The following is a 9655-nucleotide window of genomic DNA, read 5'->3' as shown; positions in this document are numbered from 1 at the left end:
CCTGGACATTATGACCCTGGCCTAAATATACGCACCCGTTTTCGTTAGCCTTGCTGCCGCCGCCGCCGATTTCATTTCATTCTGAGGAGCCCGCAGGGACCTGACGAGCGGGCAGGTTTGTGAGCTGGACGTTTTGGGAAGAAAAGCATGAGGAGAGAAGTGCCACAGGATCAACCGGCTAGTTTGCTGAAAATCAGCGCTGAACTTTGGCCTTAAGCATATAAAAAAGTGTCGCTGTTGTGGGCGCCAGTCCCTTAATTTTAGTGGATAACAGAACATTGCGATGACCATGAGGCATGAAATGTCTGTTTTTATGCAGGCTGATGTAGAAGTTAGCCATTTTAACCAAAAAATGCCCGATCACAGTAAAATGGAACCTCAGTCGCTCCTTGGCACAGTTGATAGCTGCTTTGCCCCTCCCTCACTAGTTGCCTATAAACATTAGGCGCTATTACAACAGCTTAAATAGTTAAACGACTTTCACAAATCCCTACTTCCGGTATAGCGCTGCTCATTTCATTCAATTCCAGTGTCCTGCCGTGCCGTGTCGTGTCTGTGTGGCTGTGTGGTGACTCGCTGCGACGGCCGGCGGCAGTGGCACCTTCCCTGGTGGTCTGACCTATAGTCTGTCGCCTCTCGGGGTGGACGGCAGTTGTCTGGACAAGGTCTGTTTGGTGATCCGACTGTCCCGGCCGCCGCAGACCCAGACAGACTGGCCAAGACAAACAAACCGGGCCTCCGCGCCGGGTCGCCGGGTCAGGCCACCGCCAGAACAGGGCGCCGATAAATGGGCGGATGTGATTGGACGTGTCGGTGGCTTGTTGCAAGATGTTAAAAGGATTTTTTTAAAGAATGTACGACATAAAGCTTGAATGAATCCAAATAATCGCCCGATATATTTTTGTTTCTGTTACAGTGGCTATGTTATAGGGGAAGGGGTCGCTGGCCTATTGTTTCGCAGCCGTTCAGCCCTGGTGAGCATACATAACTTGTAAAAATTGGGCGTTAGATCCTCATTTCATGTTGGTGTTAGATGCTAGATCCTCATCTGAAAAGCGTTGAAGTGGTATTGAAGACGCAAACTGTCGGAATGCGAATATACCATCGGAATACGGATTGCCTACTGTTTCATTGCATACTGATTCACGGATTACTGATCAAGTTTCAGCGAATCAAATGATTGGCTAGACATAACACGACAAATAATCCGAGCCGAGATAAGGTTTTCGTCCAAATATCTCATTTTATGTATCCAATTCAGCCTTGTGTCTGTTGCTTTTCTCCTGTGTGCGTTCCTATTCTCCCCAAAATGAGTGTTTTTGTCATTTTTGATTTTTGATCACTACACAGGCTCGTTTTTGATGGCATGCTGCAGAGAAACGGCCTAACTAGAGATGTCAATCGGATACCAACTTTTTGGTATACCGATACCAAACCGATGCCAACTTGGTATTTGGTATTTCAATCGTAATGTGTTTGGTATTTGTTGGTATAATAAATCCTCCCTAATGTATAAGAGGCTAAGAAATCGGTAAAAAAGTTGGTATTTCCCTCATTTTCCTTAGTTGGTTTGGTTTCGGTATTTTCCCGTGGTTTTGGTTGGTATTTGGTTTGGTATCGGTATTCCGATTTTCCGTAATTGACATCACTACGGCCTACCTTTTATCGGTGCTGCACAAAGCAGATTGGATACAATACCTACTTTTCAAATAATCCACAGTAAGTATGGCCTGAGAAATAAATCCCAATTCTCCCGGCTCTTCCCTACGACTACAGTAAACCATAGCTTCAAAAATACAACTGACACCTGCTCCAAATATTTCCCGATCGTAAAAAAATGTCCCGCCCATACCCAGTTCAAAGACATAGATACCTTTTTACGGGTGGCCCAGAAAAAACGTTCCCAACTTTAAATCAATATTTCTCAGAAAGTGATAAAGACAACATTGAAACTTCGATAGTCAATGCGGCACACAATTTCAGTAAATGGTGTGATTTTCATGGTGTTCGGTAAATAACTTTTAAACGGTTCGTGTTTCAAGCATGCCATGTAAAAATTACTTTTTGCTCCGATGTTTACTAAAAAATGTGAGTGAACGGGTCACTTTCACCCCGGGCACCGCGGCCTATGAGCCATGACTTCTACTGGCAGCTAGTCTCATTGATGGTTCGGGTCTCAGGATAACATTTCCTCAGGCAACCACGAGGGCTCTGTGTCAGGGGCATCGAAAGAAGTTTCCAGTTTTCTAACATCTTTGTGGCTCAAATGCTTTCCTGGCTGACATTCCCGGGAAAAGGTAGCTTTTCAACCAGTTTTTTGTTTTTGTCATCTGCTGGCAATGTTGTTTTTCATAAGCTATTCTGTGGTCTTCTGGCACAGGAACCAGTCTGCTTTAGTTTGTTTTCCTTATCCGGTCGATTTACTGTTTAATCTGCTGAAAGGAGGGTAATCAGCAGTAATCCATGCACCGTGCCACTCCTGCTCGAAACATGATTTGGTGTTGAAACGAATGACATCCATGAGCACCATTTTGGCTCAGTATTTGAATATTTGGCACATAAGTGAGCAAAAATATTTAAAATAAAACATACGTGTTGGTTTCATTCACGTGTTCTTTTTTTTTTTAACATGGGATGTCTAACCTAATCATCACTATCGTCTGACATCGGCAAAAAAAGCAAAAACGTCTTGCTTAATTCAACTCAAGATTGCCAGCTTGAAAATGATGGTATAGTGTTATAATTTGGCATACCAATGCAAAAAAATGACGCAAACTTGATAAAAATTTTGGCTCGTTATTTGTACTCGTATTTGATATAGGCCTCCAAAGTTCGGAACGTTTTTTCTGGGCCACCCGGTATATGCTCATGCCTGAAACAGACTCTTTCCGCAGTCAGGAAATCGCATGCGAGAGCCTATTCAAATACATGGAAGCACGCTCGCATCAATCGCACGCACCTCCCGCAAGCGATTGATGCGAGAAGAATTATTATGTATTTGAATAGGCTCTTGCATGCGATTTTCTGAACGCGGAAAGAGTCTGTTTCAGCGTTCAGTGATGCCATATGCAGCTGTTCATGATGACCAAGGGTGGCACACGGCCCGTGCCCCTCCCCCCATTCAAATTGTCCTCAAATGGACCCATAATCGTTAAACCACCAACGACCGTCTAAAAATGAACTGAAATGATGATTTAAAAGACCGAAAAGGCCCATTTGGGGCCCCAGCAGACCCATATGACTCCATGTAGGGCAGCCTTTTCGGCTAGGCCCTGGGCCCTTCGGCGTTGGGGGAGGAAAGATTGCGGGTCGTGCCCAATCCATTCAAAAATCCTGTGTGGTGAATGTGCTAATAGTAGTGATCAGAAAATTATTTGTACCTCCTTTGTTTCAAATTCCTAAAAGCAACTGCTGTTTTTTATCATATTAGTAATCAAAAAGCACTCACGCACACCAAGTTTTGTTAGCGATTAAACAGATGACAGTGATAGCTACTTTTGACATTATTAGGTCACATATGGGCCTTTGGAGCTTTAAATATGAACACCTACAAAGCTCCAGCGCCAGTTCGTGCCATGCTGCAGCAATGAACTTCATGCAACAACAAAAAAATTACTACAACGTCTCTAAAAGCACCTGACAGAGCGTACGAGAAACAATAATTGCCAGACATTCAAATGATGCACCGAGTAATGTAATCATTGTGTACCCAAGGACAACGCTCATTACGAGACGCACCCGAGCTCATCCCTGCCATCCCGACAGTTCATGAATCCATCGCATACCGCAAACGACGACAGACAAATACCATCTCCGCAAGAGAAGAGGCCTGGACAATCGCAGTCAGACAGCTCACAAGATGCCTCATCCTCGCCTCCGGCACAATCGCGTCGGCCATCGCACTTTTGCCGAATATCGAGACAGGTACCCTCAGCGCATCTGAACTGACCGAGCCTACATTGTCCAGGGCATTCGCTTTCATCAGATCCATCTTGGCAGTCGCGACGACCATCGCATCTCTGGTTGATGTTCAAGCAGCCACTATCATCTCGGCACCTGAATTGGCCAAGGCGGCATTGTCTGGAACATTCGCTTTCATCAGATCCATCTCGGCAGTCGCGGCGACCATCGCATTTCTGGTTGATGTTCAAGCAACCGCTATCATCTCGGCATCTGAATTGGCCAAGGCGGCATTGTCTGGAACATTCGCTTTCATCAGATCCATCTCGGCAGTCGCGACGACCATCGCATCTTTGGTTGATGTTCAAGCAACCGCTATCATCTCGGCATCTGAATTGGCCAAGGAGACACTGCCTGGAACATTCGCTTTCATCAGATCCATCTCGGCAGTCGCGGCGACCATCGCATCTTTGGTTGATGTTCAAGCAGCCGCTATCATCTCGGCATCTGAATTGGCCAAGGCGGCATTCCCTGGAACATTCACTCTCGTCAGACCCGTCTCGGCAGTCGCGACGACCATCGCATCTCTGGTTGATGTTCAGGCAGCCGCTATCATCTCGGCATCTGAATTGACCAAGGCGGCATTCCCTGGAACATTCACTCTCGTCAGACCCGTCTCGGCAGTCGCGACGACCATCGCATCTCTGGTTGATGTTCAGGCAGCCGCTATCATCTCGGCATCTGAATTGACCAATGCGGCATTCCCTGGAACATTCACTCTCGTCAGACCCGTCTCGGCAGTCGCGACGACCATCGCATCTCTGGTTGATGTTCAGGCAGCCGCTATCATCTCGGCATCTGAATTGACCAAGGCGGCATTCCCTGGAACATTCACTCTCGTCAGACCCGTCTCGGCAGTCGCGACGACCATCGCATCTCTGGTTGATGTTCAGGCAGCCGCTATCATCTCGGCATCTGAATTGGCCAAGGCGACATTGCCTAGAACATTCGCTTTCATCAGATCCATCTCGGCAGTCGCGGCGACCATCGCATCTTTGGTTGATGTTCAAGCAGCCGCTATCATCCCGGCATCTGAATTGGCCAAGGCGACATTGCCTAGAACATTCGCTTTCATCAGATCCATCTCGGCAGTCGCGGCGACCGTCGCATCTCTGGTTGATGTTCAAACAGCCACTATTATCGCTGCATCTGAATTGGCCAAGACGACAGTTTCCCCCCGGGTTGCAATCAGCTTCATCAGAACCATCTCTGCAGTCCCTTCTGCCATCGCACCGGCGGCGGTAGTCAAAGCACCGACCGTCGCAGCTAAACTCTCCGGATCCACATTGCTGTTGACAATCACGCTCATCTTCTCCCCTCGAACAGTCGCTGTAACCGTCACACTTTCGGCGAATGTCGAGACACTGGCCATCAGAGCATCGGAACTGTCCAGGAAGGCAGGTGGTGGGGATTGGGTCGGTACAACCGATTTCATCCGAACCATCTCTGCAGTCTGGTCGGTAGTCGCATCTCTGACGAATGTTTAGACACCTGCTGCCATCTGTGCATCTGAATTGTCCTGGAAGGCAGACGTTTGGGTTGGGACTGTTGCAATCCCTCTCATCCGAACCATCTCTGCAGTCTCGTTGGTTGTCGCATCTCTGACGAATGTTTAGACACCTGCTGCCATCTGTGCATCTGAATTGTCCTGGAAGGCAGACGTTTGGGTTGGGACTGTTGCAATCCCTCTCATCCGAGCCGTCTCTGCAATCTTGTCGATTATCACACCTCTGTCGTGGGTCGAGACAGGCGCTATTATCCGAACACCGGAACTGACCCGGGAGGCAAGGAGCAGGAGAACAGCCTTGCTCATCTAAACCATCACGACAATCACGTCTGCCGTCGCACTTCTGTCGGATGTTCAAACACTGGCCGTCAGAACAGCGGAACTGACCAAGCAGGCAAGTGCCTGGGACGGTGCAGTCTGCTTCGTCCGAACCGTCCCGGCAGTCCCACCTTCCGTCACATTTCTGATTGATATTCAGACATTGTCCATCGGAACAGCGGAACTGACCTAGCAGACAGCGGTCTGGACCCGAACATGACGCCTCATCTGAGCCATCTCTGCAGTCCCACCTGCCGTCACACTTCTGTCGAATGTTCAGACACTGACCATCGGTACAGCGGAACTGACCAACAAGACAGCGATCTGGCGAGGGATTGCCACAACCTTCCTCATCAGAGTTGTCTCTACAGTCTCTCCTGCCGTCGCACCTCTGGCGAATGTTCAGACATCCAGTGCCGTCGGAGCAGCGAAACTGGCCTGGGAGACATGTGGTGGGATTGTTGCAGTTGGCCTCATCAGATGCGTCCGTGCAGTCACGCCTTCCATCGCATCTGCGACGGATGTCCACGCACTGTCCGTCACCGCATCGGTGCTGGCCGAGCGCACAGCCACTGTGACCGCTGCCGCCGCCTCCATGACACTCCTCCTCGTCAGACCCGTCCCTGCAGTCTCGCCGACCGTCGCATTTCTGCCGCACGTCCAGACACTGGCCGTCGCCGCAGCGGTGCTGGCCCAGAAGACACCGCTCCTCGCCGTAGCAGCCCTCCTCGTCCGACCCGTCGATGCAGTTCGCTCCTGCCGTCGCACTTTTGCAGAAGGTTCAGACACTGCCCATTTCTGCAGCGGAACTGGCCGAGCGCACAGCCGCTGTGGCCGGAGCCGCCGCCACCGTGGCACTCCTCCTCGTCCGAGTGGTCCGGGCAGTGGACGGTGCCGTCACAGCGCTGCGACAGGTCGATGCAGGTGCCGTTACTGCACTGGAAATGTACACGTTCGTCGCACGGTGGGCAGTTGATCTCGTCCGAGCCGTCTACGCAGTCGCGGTAGCCGTTGCAGAGGCCTCGGCGGTCAATGCACTCACCGTTGGAGCAGGTGAAGTAGATGGTCTGATCGCAAGCGTCTCCACCGCCACCCGACGAACACCCGTCCTCGTCAGAGCGGTCTAGGCAGTGCGGGAAACCGTCACAGCGCAGATTGCGCTCGATGCACTGACCGTTGCCGCACTGGAAGTAGTAAGCTGGTGGACAGCCGCCCTGACGCTTTACACCACGCTCCACAGAGCCCAGGGTCGGCACTGCGGTGGCATCGCTGTCAGTGGTAGACGGAGATGTGTCCGGAGTCTCTGGTGGCAGTGCAGTCAGCACCGGACTCCTCTCGGTTTCACGCTCAGTTGCAGGCTCGGTGACCTCCACGGGAATTTCCTCGGTGACCTCCTCAGTAGTCACAACCGGAGCAGGGACTGCCTCTGGAGTTGCTTCGGGGACCTCTTCTTCTTCTTCTTCTTCAGGAGCCTCTGTTGGGACTGCCTCCGTCACCTTTTCCGTAGGTTCATCAAGGACTTCGTCATCTTCATCTTCATAGTAGTTGTAGTTATAGTCGTCATCGTCGTCGCCGCCGCCCCATCCCCATCCCCAGGAGCTATCAGCGGACTCGGTGGTAGTGTCGTCGGCGGCATCCGCGATGGCGACACCTTGCGCGGCAGTACAGAAGAGTGCCAGCAGCACCAGCGAGGCGTACCAGTGCCTCATCGCTGCCACTGTGCGCACGGCACCAGGCGCACCAGCCGACTCTACCTAGCAGGCCGTCTCTGGAGCACCGACTGAGCTGGCGTCCACCAGCCAGATCTCTTGTCGACTGTTTCGGCTCGGACGACATGAACCTCAAGACGCCACCTTGGCTAACAAACAGAGCAGAAATCAAATACACAATCTGTCTCCGACAGCTCGGTGGCCGTCCTCGATCGAGGGACCACCCGCGGCTCCGGCGCCGCCTCCGCGCGCTGCTTCCGCCCACCGTTCACGCCTCCGCAGGCACCCGCGGACCTTCTCTGGACTCTGTCACGTTCATGTCAGCGGCGCGCCAGCCTCCAATCGTGAACCATAACATAACCATGGCACAGGTCAACGTTCATACATCTGAATCACTTGCCGCTATGTAAACACTGACAGCAAACGCCTACAGACAATGCATCATAGATTTAGTGCTGCTGTTAAACAGAATAGTTCAAGTTCGATGCGTCTTGACGAGAGGAACACGATACCGGTAGAAGTAACCTCGTGCAAGGCTTATGTCAAACGTTATTGCAGAAAACCGTTTCCGAAAAAATGGGTTATTTTGGCAGATTTTGCCCCCTGCAGACATAACGGTTGACGTTAGGTCAAATCTGAGAGAATTATTCAGAAAGGACGTTAACCCGCGCCCTGGTGGGGTCTGTTTATAACGCGACCTGGTGGGGGGGGGGGGGCTATTTTTTGCCCCCCCCCCCTCGTATCTCCGAAACTACTGGACGGATCCGCAAAATTCAAACGGCGTGCGAAAAGCTTGTCAAATTTGTCGAGGGAAACCAAATTTCATTGACCTCGGGGTCACCGATGACGTCACAGGTCAGGTCAAAGATGAAATGTTTCACCGTTCACGGGTCTTCTAGGGAATGCGCTATTACACCGAGGAAAACGTATTTTGTCGAGAATCAGCGATAGGGCGTCAGTTGCCTAGTAGATATGTTGCTATTAGAGGTCACTGACAATACCAGGTCACGTCACAGGTCAGGTCACCAAGGGTCACAGGTCAGGTCACATGAGCCCAACTTTACTAAGGTTGTGTTATGCATGTTTTATGACCAATTTTTTATTTCCAACTCAATGGTGTTGGCTATAAGACTATCAGGTACGGCTTAGGTCACTTTCTGGTGAAGTTAAGGTCAAGGTCAGGTCAAGGTCAGGCCAAAAAAGGTCAAATTTTAAAGTTGATAGTTTTGCATAAAATGGGTATTGATTCGATGCAGCTCGTCACGGGGAGTCTAATGGTGGTCTTTGTTTTGCGCTACGGGGTCTAGAATTGCTAAAAATTGAGTTTGAAAATTTGACGTCATCAATTTTGAACAGTTTTTTCGCTATAACTTCGCCAAAAAAAGAGGTATCAATCTCAAATTTGGTATGTGGATGGAAGGCGGTAAGGACTATCACATATATTCCGGTTTTTGCGAAGTTCAAAAAACTTTTGGATTTTTCGATCATTATATCCAAAAAAATTATTTTTTGATTTTTGGGGGTCAAAGTCCAAAAATTTCAAAAATCCGAGAAGGCAGTTTTGTAGCCCTGACAATTCTACAGCTTTTATGTCTTTATCATTTTTCTGTATTTGCAAAGCTATGGGCCTGACAGCTCTTCCCGCGAAACCCTTTTTTGGGTCGAAAACGGCAGAACATGACGTCACTCTGACGTCATTTCCGGCTAACCTATCATAGTCTTTGGAAAAATTTTTGGTCACCATGTGTAAAATTGATGTCCGGGAGGGTACTGAAAGTTTGGTGACGATCGGCGCAGCGGTTCTGGAGATATATCGGGATTAATAGGGCTATCGAATGCACTTTTTTGCGTCGCTGTAGCTCTACTGGTTCCCGAGTTATGCGTTGGCTTCTTGGGAACTGTCGACATTCGACCTGAAAATCGGCGAAATTGTGCCTTCCATGATATCTGGTGACCTGACCTTTGACCCTACCAAAAAATGATTGAAGTGATTTCGTCGTTATTTTTGACGCTCTTTCGTACCCCGCCTTTCGTTTATCGCTGCGTGGCCCGGGAGCCGAGTTAAAAGGTGGGAGGGCGGGGGATTCAAACACCCGCCTCCCCCAGCAGTGCGTGGAAATCCAGGACAGTTGTCAATCCAGTAGGGACAATCCAGTGGGGA

At 49.9% G+C, this 9655-nt stretch overlaps 1 protein-coding gene across 1 annotated transcript; it reads right to left on the bottom strand.

Moving 5' to 3' along the window:
* Window positions 1-3409: 3409 nt before the first annotated feature.
* Window positions 3410-7616, bottom strand: LOC122367405 (basement membrane-specific heparan sulfate proteoglycan core protein-like). Its single transcript, XM_043340449.1, has one exon. The coding sequence runs from the start codon at window positions 7492-7494 to the stop codon at window positions 6397-6399; it is 1098 nt and encodes a 365-aa protein (XP_043196384.1). The 5' UTR covers window positions 7495-7616; the 3' UTR covers window positions 3410-6396.
* Between the last annotated feature and the right edge of the window lie 2039 nt (window positions 7617-9655).

Source organism: Amphibalanus amphitrite, unplaced genomic scaffold (genome assembly GCF_019059575.1).
Source record: "Amphibalanus amphitrite isolate SeventyFive unplaced genomic scaffold, NRLGWU_Aamphi_draft 000867F_arrow, whole genome shotgun sequence".
NCBI lineage: Eukaryota > Metazoa > Arthropoda > Thecostraca > Balanomorpha > Balanidae > Amphibalanus > Amphibalanus amphitrite.
Note: the sequence above shows the minus strand (reverse complement) of the source record. Positions and strands in the feature narration are given on the sequence as shown.